This window comes from Centroberyx affinis, unplaced genomic scaffold, assembly GCF_046629955.1.
Source record: "Centroberyx affinis isolate AG114_WGS23_722 - 3 ecotype Tasmania unplaced genomic scaffold, CSIRO-AGI_Caff_v1 ptg003848l_1, whole genome shotgun sequence".
NCBI lineage: Eukaryota > Metazoa > Chordata > Actinopteri > Beryciformes > Berycidae > Centroberyx > Centroberyx affinis.
The window spans coordinates 1-13969 of record NW_027281695.1 but is presented as its reverse complement, the minus strand read 5'-3'; the positions used below and the strand labels follow the sequence as shown (position 1 = coordinate 13969).

Here is a 13969-nt window from a genome sequence, read left to right as displayed (position 1 = left end):
TCATGTGTGTATAATAGGCTATTACTTTGCTTTAAGGGATAATATAACCTCTCTCCAAAATGTATTTTTTCAATGTCAAGTAGCAGAAAAAGTAAAGTACAATGTATTTGTTTGTTGTGTTTTGGGCGTTGTCAACTTTCACTATCCTCTGTCAGCTGAGGACAACACTGTGCTGCAGATGACGTCTGCAGAATGTGACAGACTCAGTTGTGAACCAGGCATTAGTCAGTCATAAGGGAAACACCTACCATTTCTGACGCGGCTCTGTTTCACTTCGAGTGCAGGGGGCTGCTGCTGCGTGACTGAGTTACTATTGCCCTCTGACGGGGGCCGGGATGGTGTGTGCATTTCAGATGGGTCGGGGATGACAACAGATATAAACAAAAAAAAGGTATAAAAGAAAAACAACTCAAAGTGTGAGCAAAGTAAATGACCAAAAACAAGCAACGCAACGTAAAATGAAAAGAGTGAGCGGTGAATAAAACATGGCTGCGTCTCTGGTGCGCGTTCTCTAACTGTCCTCTAAACTGTGGCATCCTCTCTGCATGCAACCCCGGCACCATCTTGCTCTCCCTTCTTTCCATTCAATTATTGATTGCTCTGCAGACTGCAGTGCTTTTACAGGATAGAATTATTAAACAGCTGGCACTCTGCTCACATCAAGGGGAGCAGGCGGGAGGGAAGGGTTGATATGACAGCAAGCCTCCACTCTCCTCCTCTCTCTCTAATTCATAAAGTACATTAAGGCTTGGAACCGCTCTCTTGGAAATATAAGAGCGGTGCATAATATTGCATGAGTCATTGTTATCATACTCAACACAATCATTTCACTGGTAGCCACAATGTTTACAACACACTCTGCATTTAACAACTTATTTCCCCAATACATATCAAACCATTTCCATCTATTAAAGGCTCCACAATGTGGCTATTTAGACAAAACAGTGGTCATTAATAAAGTATCAGGTTTCCAAAGAAGAAGGGAAAAACAAAGTTGTAAATTGTCGTTGATTGTGATTCCTCCTTACCTTTCTTGTCTTTCTTCTCCTCCTCGGCCTCTCCGGCCCCCAGCAGGGTAAAGATGATCCCAGTTTGGGAGTTGACCCCAACCGCAGTTACCAGCATCTTCCCTGAGCCCTCCATCACATGAGTTCCTGACACACACACACACACACACACACACACGTATTTAAGTGCACTTGAAATACATTCTGAATGTCGCTTTGCGTTCATAAAATTGAGATCAAACATGCTTTCATGCTTTAAAAGGATGCCATTAAGTGTTAAAATGTTTATTATAATTCTTGACACAGGGGAAAACGAAAAAGTAGTCCCACTACAGAAAAGAAAAACATGATTTTTTTTTTTAACATTTCAATTTTCTTAAAAGAGCACTTGATACAGGATTATGTGTTAAAAAATTTAATCCTGTAGGATATTTCTAAATTATATTTTCATTCCATACTGAGATATCCACTTTTTGGAAACTCAAAATGATTGTTGGCTTTAAAATAAAGCAGATTAGTTACTATTAGTTACTATTAAAGTTATGTGTCATTTTAAGATCTCTGATTTGACTATATGTGATGATCATCACATATAGTCAACAACAACTTTAACAACTTTAACCCTAACCACCTACTTAGTAAGCAGAGATCTTAACACATAACTTTAATAGTAACTCATAATCGAAGACCCAATTCGGTTAAATCTTTATTAGCTCATGAGCTAATAAAGATTTAACTGAATTGGGTCTTCATAGTTCTCCACCACACTAGCACTTCACACATGATTTTTGCAGCAGAAACACAGCTAAACACTTTGTCTCATAAGTAAAAATAAAGCATGGTCATTTTTAAAGAGGGATAGGCAACTCAAATGTTTGTCTGACAAAATGTAAACACAGACTGGATGTTCTAGAGATAATGACTATTGAATTTCAGGAGATTATTTTTTTCTTAAATGGATATACAACATTTTGGAAATAACCCAATGCAGCTGCCTCCTTCTAACTCATAAATACTTTGGTCACCTTCCTGTGTTTCCCTGTGTGATCTAATTAGCTCTGTACAACAGACCTCCATTATATTCCCATTAATTATGGCACTCTACTGGGTAATGACTTTGAAACGGTGAGTAACTCACTGTGTAATTACACTTGATGTCAAAAATACTCTCGCCGTGAATAACGGGGGAATTCAAGCAATGGTGGGTACAGAAGACAAAGGAGCGTAACATGTAGCCTGCTGCCAGCCTACTGTGTAAATTACATGACTTACACTGCATGTCCTTCCATCTTTCATAACACTATTCACCACCAAGAAAATAAAACTGCATTTTCCAAGGTCTTATTGGAATACAGTAAGTTTTTGATAGATTGTCTTGGTCAAGTTATCTGTTAAGTGATGAGAAAATAGACACCAAAATCACGCACGTATCCCCGGTAGATATTTGGCTGCGGTGCTCCATGCTAACACTTTAGCATACACTATGTTGAGTGACAGTAGCTCCATGCTAACACTTTTTAACACTATGTTGAGTGATAGACGCTCCATGCTAACACTTTAACACTATGTTGAGTGATAGAAGCTCCATGCTAACACTTTTTAACACTATGTTGAGTGATAGAAGCTCCATGCTAACACTTTTTAACACTATGTTGAGCGATAGAAGCTCCATGCAAACACTTTAACACTATTGAGTGATGGTGGCAGACAGTATGCAGATGAAGCGATAGGTCTCACTATTGATTATTTCTGTCTCCTGACTGCTTTTTTTTGGCTAGGAGTCAATGGGAGTGTCTCACCTTCAGACCATCTTTTTTTCCGCAAGAGGCTTATTTCATTTGGGAAAAACATTGTAATGTTTCAAGTCTCTGTAAGCTACGGATAGTGGTGTGAGATCCAGACTATCTTGACATTAGTAAAAAAAAATTAAAATGCAACTTTGTTTAGCAGGTGCTCCCGTTTTACACACGCGTAGTATGGTGAAATGTGATATCAGCAATGCATGGTGTACACTACATTGAGTGATAGTAGGCTCGATGCTAACACTTTAGCATACACTATGTGGAGTGATACTAGGCTGGCATAGCATAGCAGATGTGTGTGTGTGTGTGTGTGTCGGGGTTAGGTTGAGGATGGCTGTGATCCCCAGGGTGTCTAATGGACTTTGTGACCTGCTGCTTCAGGAAGCCGACCAGCAGCCACAATTCCATTATGACAATCCTATTATTAACACAAATACACACCAGACAGAAAACTCACTGGGACAGCTCATCAGTCACTGAGTTTTCACAGTGAGCACATAATGTACATATGTAGACACACACGCACACATACACACTGCAAACCATAAAGGCATGCAAATACTCTGAAATCGGGTAAACCCATATATAGCATAGGGCTAGGGTTATAGAGTACAGACGTACAAAACATACCCAAATCTAATATGCACATCCATGGCCATGCCACAGCTAAAACAGACATGGTGGAACCAGCCCGGGGTCTGGCTCTAACATGACTCACCAGACAACAACATGGGGTCTTTGTCCGCAGATTTGCGTACGTGGTCGGACTCTCCGGTTAGGGAGCTCTCGTCGATCTTCAGGTCGTTGCCCTGGATCAGTATCCCATCAGTAGGCAGCAGGTCACCTGGATGAGGGAACAGGGGTGTAGTGGTAAATAGAAAGGTGGGTAACCTATGACCCATACACCCATGGTCATCATAACTCATACAAATAATAAAGTCATATTTTCACAATAGAGAAGAGTAAGCTAGCTAACTAGGGCAGACATCCAAAATAGCGAGGAGGTAATGTATCATGTAAAAAACTGTAGAAGTATTACTGCTTTGTCATTTTTTTTGGCTTGAGAGCCAGACATTTTAGCCTTCATAGCAGAATTGTGAGGCCAGTAAAAACGCCCGTAGGTCAGGTGGGGTTGGGTGGTGTCTTGAAATTCCATTGGGTGGGGAGTTTTTGTTCCAAAACACATTACGGGCCAGAAAGTGAGTTTTGAAAGCCAGAAATCTCAGCACCTGGCCAAGTAATCGTTGAGTCATTGGTATTGATCAACAACCCTATCAATCCCCGTATATATATTTTATAGTTATTTTGTGCTATGGTGAAAAATCTTACTTATAGCACCTGCAGTGCAAATTATTGCATAACAAGGTGGGTAGACTGAATTTTGATGGCTTTGCCCTCTATTACATCCGTGGGTGAGACTAAGGATGGATGGAAGTGGGAAAAGCAGCATAATACCATCAGGTGTAAATTAGGGTTCTGTCTTTTTCAAATTTTTAAACCTGGAAATTGTATGTGAAAAGTTTACAGTAAGCTTGCTGTAAGTGCATTATGAATAGAACATAACTGTGTATATTTGGCAAAGCTATACTTATACTTACTGTATACTTAACTTATACTGTATGTATGCTGGGCACACATGCTTCAAAGTCAGTCTTCTTTAACTTAATTTGTAACTGCATACTTATGTGGCTTGATCCAGGCATGTTGCCATTTTATGCCATTTTACATGAGATTTATTCCTCAACAACTTATCAAGAGTGGAACAAGTGGAGTTGGGACTCTTTAGTGATGTAAACTAGGGTTAGGGTTTGTTTTAGGATTAGGAAGTCAGATTCTATATACGCAGTGGTATTTTTTATGTTTTTGGGATCGACCCTACCGACCAACAGAGTGACTTAAAGAAGCTGTTGGTTGCAGTTAAAAATTTGGCAAAAATTGAATTTAAACTGAATTTTGGCTTTTTCTGCCATTCTGATATATCTAGTGTCAGAGTGGCTTTTACATAAGTAATGCCTAATTAACATACTGATTTTCATTGGCTGAGAGTAACGGTAATCACAGCCCCAGAGAATTTATGAACAATGTCAAATAACCAAGCTACAGTTTTTGCGCACCACAATGCTGTTAAAGTTGAGTTTTCTGAATAAGGGTCATTGAAAAGATAGTTGGTCATCTTTGTCTTTATTATACTGACCGTATTTGACTTGTGCCACGTCTCCCACCACCATGTCCGCCACAGGGATCTGGATGACGGTGCCGTTGCGAACCACGGCGAAGCGCTGCTCCTGCTCGATGCGGCTCTGCAGCCCGCGAAACTGCTTCTCTTTACTCCAGTCATTGAAGGCTGTCACCAGCACCACGCAAATGACCGACATCAAGATGGCCGCCCCTTCGATCCAGCCGGCCTCCGCCTCTCCTTCGTCCTCCGCTGCAGACGCCACATTTCCACATGCTGCTCAAAGGCAACAGGGCAGGAGGGGGGGGGGTTAGACAGATCAACAAAGAGAGAGCAGAGGCAAGTTCAGAAGGAACATGACATGAGGCGATTTTGAAAACATCTCTTGTGAGTTGATACAGGGTTAGGGTTAGGGTTAGGGTTATATATATTTAATTTATTCTGGCAAACATTTAGATGTTGAACAGATGTTGATATGTTTAAAACCTATGTAAATACAGCACCAAAATGAAAGTTGAGGCGATATCTGTAGTCTGAATTTTTAAACTGCCATAATATCATAATTTGAAAATCTTTTCTTTGAATGGGTTGGTGTTGAACTTGGCCACATCCTGCACATCACCATCTGTCAAATGCTTTCAAGGTTTATTTAAGCAGGCAGTCACATTGAGATTGAAATCTTTTTTCCAAGGAACATCCCAAAAAATGACAAAGACAATACACAATGCAATTCAGCCATGCAAGGCAGTGCAAGTTAAGGAGAGACAGACTTACATTCACTCTCTTCGGCAGGCGGCTGATAGAAAGAGAGGCCCAGGGAGATGATGGCAGCGATCTCCAGGATGATGAGGGTCACATCCTGCAGAGCTTCCCACACCAGCTGCAGGAAGGTCTTGGGCTTCTTTGGTGGGATAAAGTTCTGTCCAAACACCTGCGTGCGTATTTCCAGGTCGGCGACATTGTCTGAGAGGCCTTGGTGGGGGATACAAAGGGAGTTCAAGGGTGTTAGAAGGTTCTGTTCACAATCGTACTTTAATTTATTTTTTCTTTGGTGCTCATGAAGCTCTAATGAATGAATTCTCTCACTAAAGCAAGATGAAAGAAAACATAAGGTGTAAATTAGGGTTCTGTCTTTTTTAACTGCAGTTTGCTTTGACCCTGTGATTGTCCTTGTTTCAAAGTTGCTTGTCCTAGCTGGACATCATTAGTGCCTTGCTGCTAGCCTCTACCACATGTCAAGAGTGGTTACTGTTATGCAATCGCCACTCCATGAAGTGCTTATTAAATGAAGGAACTCTAAATTGGGTAGAGTAACTCAGCTGGTTAATGTTGCTGAATTGGCCATCCTTCAAGGCAAATATCCTCTTATTAATTGTGCTTGGCAGTGATGTACTTTACTTACAGCACTTTCAACGGTAAAGTAAATATCAGAGTACCAGTCCATCTGCCAAATATTAACAAAGGGTTCAGTAACAAGTTCTCTCATCACATCATTTCACATCATATGCTATAGGCTAAGTTAGTTCTAATCATTTCTATTCTACCACTAGCATGGCTTGTTTCTGGACGAAGATGAAGAACATAACTGACATGGAGGGCATCCGGCTTTGATTGTGGTGACTTTCAATTCAAGGACAATCTGGGACATGGACTGTGAAATTACACACAAACTTTTATGATCCTGCCTGAAATGGTTCAGTTGTTATAGAGTAGATTGATGATATGATCGGTGCTGGGTTCATTATTTAGTACTCTTTAGTCCTTTAGCAAATAAGGAAATTACATTGCTTCTTACTCCCTGGGAGCAATAATTCAGCAATCAAGAATGAAGGGCAGAGAGGAGATAAGTATAGAAAGGTCTGACCTTTCAGGTTCAGGTTCAGGTTTTTATCAAGAAAGGATTTGCCAACGTATGTCTCCTTAATTTCCAAAATACCTAGTGGTACCTTTTGCTTAAGTTGTGTCCAGACTATTTTTATACTATGATTTTCTATCCATCATGTGTTGGCCCTGCTCAATTCCTGGTTATAGCTTTCAGCCATATCAGTGTCATTATACTTTCTGGTTGTGGTGTTCTGGGCACATTTTAGCTCTGAGTAGAGATGCACATTGCAGTGAATCATTTCCACATCCACATTCACTCAGGTTAACAAAGTGTTGCGGGGGCATGGGGATGTCTCACCTTGATAATGGGAAACCCTAATTAAGGGGCATTGTGCCAGAAAAAGAAGGCAATACCAACATGGCATTAGAGGAAGATGAGACTGCTGCGGGTGACTCAGGTATCCTAAATGTGCCTTTTGTTTTTGGAAAGAGTGAACGTAATCATGCATGAGCCCATAATAAAAGTTCATTGCCAATAGGGAGATGCATTTTGGGCAAAGTGGATGGCTGGATGGATGAGCGACAAATAAACGATTAAGACCGGAATGTTCCTCTGGGATATGATTATTAGAAGTCTATGTAATTTTATATGTAGTATGAAGAATTCACTGAAAATGGCATTAGAACATTTTACTTTATTTCACTGCTTTGCCATCGAAGTCGCCATTTCTCAGTGTCCAAAATGTGAGTCCGCATGGGTCATGTTTCAGGCATGTATATTTTAGAAAATGGCAAATTTTTGATATCTCTAAAAAACAGTGGATATTTTTTCAAGACTTCAATCAAGGTATTATCTAAACATTTGACCATCAGCATAGAGTAGAATGGTTGCTAGAATCTGAAAGCACAAAATGGAAATACGCCGTGTAGGCTCTATGTTATATTTAAATTAAAGTTATGGCTTGGACAATCTTCAGCACTGTGCTCTCACCTCTCCATTTAATATCTGAAACAACAAAGACTTACGACAACTAATGTTTTAATTAATGTTTAATTAATGTGGCCTCGTTAAAAACTAGCCCTAACCCTAACCCTAACCCTAACCCTAACCCTAGAAATTCAACTGTGACTAAACAGCCGTGGTAATCTTATATCATCTGACTGGGAGGAAATATAATCTGGCCTAATAAAATTAAGAATATTGGGCTGATAGTGCCGGGTGAAAAAGAACAAATGAACCATTTTGAACAAATCCTTCTGGAGCTTGAAACATACGGAGTCTGAAATGGAACATACTGGTTCAAGTAAATCAAACCTCCCACTCGGAGTTTCCCATCAAAGGTCATTGAACGAGTCTGACAGCAGCTCCTCCAATGCTCAGCTAGTCACCTTTTCCCCCCACCCACTCACTCACAAACAGGCACTGAGCAAGCCAAGCTCTCTATGAGACAAATGGCTTCTGTACATTATCAAAGTACAGGCTATAGTGAGCCACAGAACAACCGTCAATGATGGCAATGCAAGTATTTCAACATTAATTCTGTATAGGCTAAATCAATCTATTACATTACACCTTCACAAACGACATCTCACGACATCTCCTCTTTGAGAAAGTAGTCGTTCATTTGAGTTTTCAAGTTTCAGTATACATACATAACTCGTATACTGAATATTCAAACTCGACATGGCATCGGTATCAAAATTTGTTTTGCATATTGGCATAACTAATCTTTTTTTTTCTCAAGACATATTAATTAATTAATTAATCTTTAAGGTCCCATATTCTACACTTTCCAGAGTTTTACTGTATGTCTCGAGGTCCATTAAAAGCTGTTTGTTTGTGTGGTGTCATGTACCAAAAACACACATTTTCCACCATCTCTCTGAGCCTTAGGCCGTTTCGGTTGCTGTGCCTTTAAGGCTCATTAATACCCTCAGAGACAACCCTCAGTTCTGATTGGCTAACCGTTTCAAGAGTGAAACGGTTAGCCAACAGACACGGCAGAGCAGGCAGCAGACAGGTAGGGAAAACTCTCCAGTAATAAACAATGACAACCGCTCAAATGCTCAACTGAAAAAAACATTTTTTTAGTCTATTATTTCTTACAAAAATGATAATGAGCGAACCTTTGTGACGCCACAAAGTTACGGAAGTCCAAACGGCTCGTTTAGAGGCTCGCTTTTCTAATATGGATTGTGTGGATTTAGTTGACGACCGTACGTTTTGATACTTTCACCATGTTTAGATAGACCATCCAACTCCATATGGGACCTTTAAATAAAAAGGCCAGTTTTTACTGCTTAAACTTAAGCTGCCAGATCATGCTACGATACAAAACTAATAAAACAATCTTTTTTTTGTTTTTTGTTTTTTATTGACAATTACACAATTTTGTATTTAAATCAAACTTGAGAAGCAGAATTTCTCAGTACAGAATATTGTACAGTATGAGCAGTAAATCCTGTCATAACAACTGTCTTAATCATCAATAGGGCTGCTTCACCTTCTTTCAATAGGCGGTTGCTTGATTCCCACTTGGCAGGCACCAGGATCCCACTGTCACTCTCCCCATTCAAAAGAAGAGATTCAGGATATGAGGGTCAGGACTTTTGGGTTGACAGCATGCTGCTGCTTGTTCTCCTTCCTTTCAACCTTGGATCCTCTGTCAGTATTTATTTACTTTGTATATGCAACTGCAGAATTCCAGGGTTGCACCAAGCTCTGATGGATAGTCAATGTTGAGGATGTAGTATGAGGAGAACATCAAATGGAGGGCCTGTGTGAAGCTGGAAAGGTACTTGTTGACAACCACCTGGTCCACTGCCACCATGAAGACACCAGCTGTCAGTGGGCTCTTGATGCAAGGTGTCGGAGGGAGATGCACTTGGTCAACCTCACTGGTGATGCAGGTATCCTCCACCACCACAAACAGTTTCTCTTGCTCCTCTTTGAAGTGAGCAAACAGCAAAAGCACTGCCCCACAAACACAATCCCCTCCGGTGCTTGCTTTAGAAAGACTTTTTCCTGCTTTACTTGCTCTGACAGTGCATAGAAAAGTGAAATACTCCAAGATTTGTTTGAATTTGTTGGCTGCATCCTCCTCAAAGGTATCATTAATGTCAACACTGGTCAGCTCCATGAAATGAGCCTTCATTCCCATCATCTGAAATAGGTATGCCTGGCCCTACACAGGAGTGTAGGGAACAAAATCAACTTTGTTCATTCAAGTTGCTCGGCATGGCCACCGCTGCCACACCAAGGACCGAGTAGCATCTGACCATGTGTGGAGTACGCTCACAGTCCCTTCAAGTGGGAAAGGGAAAAGAAAAGGTAAAATGTTTTGACGCTGAAGCCAATAGATTTTGAAATGAAGCAGAGCAATTCCGGTTCCAGCGCCAGTGATTCAAACAGAGAATCACAGAGTTTCTCAAGGACTAACCGCAGGTCCCAGTGTGGCACAAGCCCGGAGGCAGGGGGCCTCAGTCTCCTCACTCCCTTTAGGAACCGTTTCACCAGGGGGTGGATACACACAGAACAGCGTGCATAATGGAAGATAGGCTCCATCTGTGGACACGTGACATGCAGGCAAGGGACTGGCTTAGGCTTGGCTGCAAGACCAGTGGTTAAGTCATCCACCTGTGTCTTCCGAGAAGGGGGAGGGGGCAGCAGGATATCCATCCTCTCAGCAGTGTCTTTGAAGAGGTATGGCAGCTCGTTGAGTGGGTACCAATAAGCCGGCTCGGTGTCAAACAGGGTGGCTGGGTCTTCTGTGTAGAGCCGTCTCTCGCTCCTCACAAGGGAGCGAAAGACAGGCAGGGCAGCTCGCTGTGCTGGACTGATGACTCCATCCCAGGCATGGAAACCAGGAGGAGTGCTGGTATCCAGCGACCAGCTGGTTGTTGCAGCATTCACACGTTGACATGTTGACTTCTCACGGCAACACCATGGAGGTGATGAATCTCGCTGTGTTCTTTCTTGTTCAATTGCTGAGTAAAAGGCGGAACTGAGGCAGTGTTTATGCAGCCCTTATTTAGGGCATACTCCCTCCTTATTGGTCAGAAGAGTAAATTGTGGGGGGTTTTTCGTCAGGGCCAAGGCGGAGCCTTGAGAGGATTGGCCAATAGTGAAGCCTGTGAGAGGGCGCAGCCCATACAACATAGAGCCAAGGCCATTCTGTTGAAGTTGGGCAATGTGGACTTGAAGCCACATCCACTACTAGTTTACTACTAGCTACATTCTCTACTAGCTTGCTACAAGCCACATCCACTACTAGTTTACTACTAGCTACATTCTCTACTAGCTTGCTACAAGCCACATCCACTACTAGTTTACTACTAGCTACATTCTCTACTAGCTTGCTACAAGCCACATCCACTACTAGTTTACTACTAGCTACATTCTCTTCTAGCTTACTACAAGCCACATCCACTACTAGTTTACTATTAGCCACATCCACATCTAATTGGCTACTAGCTACATCCCCTACTAGGTTACTCAGAGAGAAGCCTTCTGAAGCAGCTGAAATGAGCAGCCAAATCTATCTTATAGCTAAGATAGGAGGTCTCTATCATATGATGGTAGCAGAAAATGGCAGTCATAAACTCTCTGATCAGTTGTTGAGAATGGGTATAGAGGAGCTGTTATGGGAAGAACCCACTTGATAATTGCAATGACATACCCACTCTCACCTGCCAAACAGCCATGGTAGGTTTCTATATACTCTACATACTCACCCAAAAAGAGTACAGGGGACAGGGAAGTTACAGTACACAGCTCCTGTGTACTGATAAATATTCATATACAAGTCCCAACATGAACATGAACAACATGCTAAAACATGAACTGTATGGCTCTATGTTTTTATTGTCATTTGAGTGTTTGAGTTTGAGTGTTTGTCATTTGAGTCCATGTTTAGGGATGGTAACCTTGTCTGTGATGTAGAAAATAACCTCATAAACAGTGATTATTGTAAATGTTTATGATGAGATCAAAGGTTTTCTCTAGACTCCTATAAACCTCATGACCTACATCTCAATGTGAGAGTGCTGATAAAGATGGGCTTCTCTCAGTCAAGTGAGATGGATGGGGCGTAGAGTGGCACAGATGGCAAAATCAGTGTGTGTCTGCTTCTCAGCAGGGAGTGTGTTCTGGCATAAGTACTAAGGCAGACTGTTGCACACTACTACTGTCCCACCCTCGCCAAATCTCACCTGCTGCTCCTGGCAACCTTGCCGTCACTCTCAGTTCTCTCCATCTCTCTCTCACCACATTAACACTGGGCGGATCAGTCTGTTAACATGGTGTTACATTTCTCCACATTTGCATTTACCAATACACAGGATGTGGTATAACAATTCCTTGTGCAAGCATTCATACAGAAGCTCAATTCAGATGTTAAAATAATTATGTACTAACCCACAAATACATTTGGTGATAAAATTTGGTGATAAAGGACATCAGGCTACACTGTAATAATACATACAGGACCATCAGACAAGCAACACCATCCAGTAACTAACTAATCTAATTGTTACAGGACCATCAGACAGCAGCACCATTCACTAGCCACCTAATATAGAAATTATATTCATTAGCCACCTAATCTAAAAGTTACATTCACTAACCACCTAATCTGCTACAGGTTTATCACACAGCAGCACCAATCACTAGCTACCTAATATAATTTTACAGGGTTGAGTGTGTGAGTGCGGGTATGTAACTCGGGTTATCAAGTGGCCATCTTCCCCCATCAATCAATCCCAGAACCACCCTCTTCACAGCCGCTTTCAGTGCTAAACAGCACAATAGTGACCTACACTAGCCTGTACTGATGCTTAGGCTTGCACCTAGTTCACAACATCACCTAATAATTTCAATAACAATAGGCCAATGGGACAGCTGACCCTGTTGACTTGCTAAACATGGTCGTACACAAGCAGTGCTTCACTTCATCCTGACCAATCTTACAATGTTTTCTGCTGATCATGTCATACAGACAGGCATACTGAGCAAGGCAGAGCCATAAAGGAACTTCAGCAGACCTTTCCTGTCAGTTACCATTTTCATCATTGTTCATCGTTGATGAACAATTACAGGTATCATTACAGTCCTGAGATATTCATCTCTTTAAGACCACGACAACAACTACATGATAATATAGGACAAGTCGTTATGATTGGGATGACATGATGCAACTGAAACTGAAGTTTTTTGTATTAGGTCATGGGAGCTTCACTTTTTATGTAGTCCTCATGACTGAATTCTGCTGTACATGCAAGACATGCCATTCAAATAAATCAAGTTATTCAAACACTCACTGAAAATCACTCAAACGCATGTCTAAATTGGAGCGTGAAAGTTCTATATCACCTGAAAGTGCACAAGCTCTCTCGTGTTTAACTGTGAACGTACCCAACACTCCAACTTACAGTCTTTGGATAATAACATTTGGTCAGATTCTCAGTAGAAGGAATATGGATCTACAGTAAAGCTTTCACCATCTCCCCGCCGGCTTACTTGATGTTTGCTGTGGTGGGAAAGCTCTGCTGAATGGGAGGAGGTGTCTGTCTCTCTGCCCACCCGCTCGCTGATGCTGTCGTAGCTTAGCAACATAACATGAAAGCGTGGCGGGGCAGACAAAGTCACATAGATGGATGAGAGACCAGGCGGACGAGGGCAAAGCAAATAGGGAAATCTCACTTCACAGGTGCACTGCAACGAGCTGTTCTAACGCAATAACTTCTGCATCGGTATATCAAACACAGCTGAAAAATGAAAATCTCTTTTGAGTGTTTGAATCGGGTCAAACCAGCCGGAATGCTTAAAGCTGCAATTTTGCACGTTGGCGGGCCCGAATGGCAGTGAGAGGTAACTGAAAACTATGTGAACTTCGATGCCCAGATAACCAGAAAGGGGACGTCAGTAAACTGCACACAGCATTCTCATATTTACCAACCCAGACGGTCTTTGATACTTTAAACCTAAAAAACTAAAAATCTTGGCTAGTGCAATTACAATATAAATTTTGACCTGTTCTCTACTTTCTATGAACTTTGAAGAACTAAACCACCAAAATGAGCAATTATCTGTCATCATATCTATATGAAGTACACCCTAATAAAAATAAAGGTCAGTTTAAAGGTCAGTAAAAAAAAGTAAA

At 41.4% G+C, this 13969-nt stretch overlaps 1 protein-coding gene across 1 annotated transcript in view; it reads right to left on the bottom strand.

The window, feature by feature from the left end:
• LOC139662576 (plasma membrane calcium-transporting ATPase 3-like) overlaps positions 1-10702 on the bottom strand; it is a gene marked incomplete at its 5' end in the record, with an annotated part of 29315 nt that extends 18613 nt beyond the window's left edge. The window contains 8 exons of the mRNA XM_071541269.1: positions 249-320; positions 1029-1154; positions 3528-3653; positions 5004-5261; positions 5760-6000; positions 9491-9994; positions 10089-10113; positions 10250-10702. Coding sequence (XP_071397370.1) covers positions 249-320; positions 1029-1154; positions 3528-3653; positions 5004-5261; positions 5760-6000; positions 9491-9994; positions 10089-10113; positions 10250-10702 — 1805 coding nt within the window. The remainder of the gene's footprint in view (positions 1-248; positions 321-1028; positions 1155-3527; positions 3654-5003; positions 5262-5759; positions 6001-9490; positions 9995-10088; positions 10114-10249) is intronic.
• Between the last annotated feature and the right edge of the window lie 3267 nt (positions 10703-13969).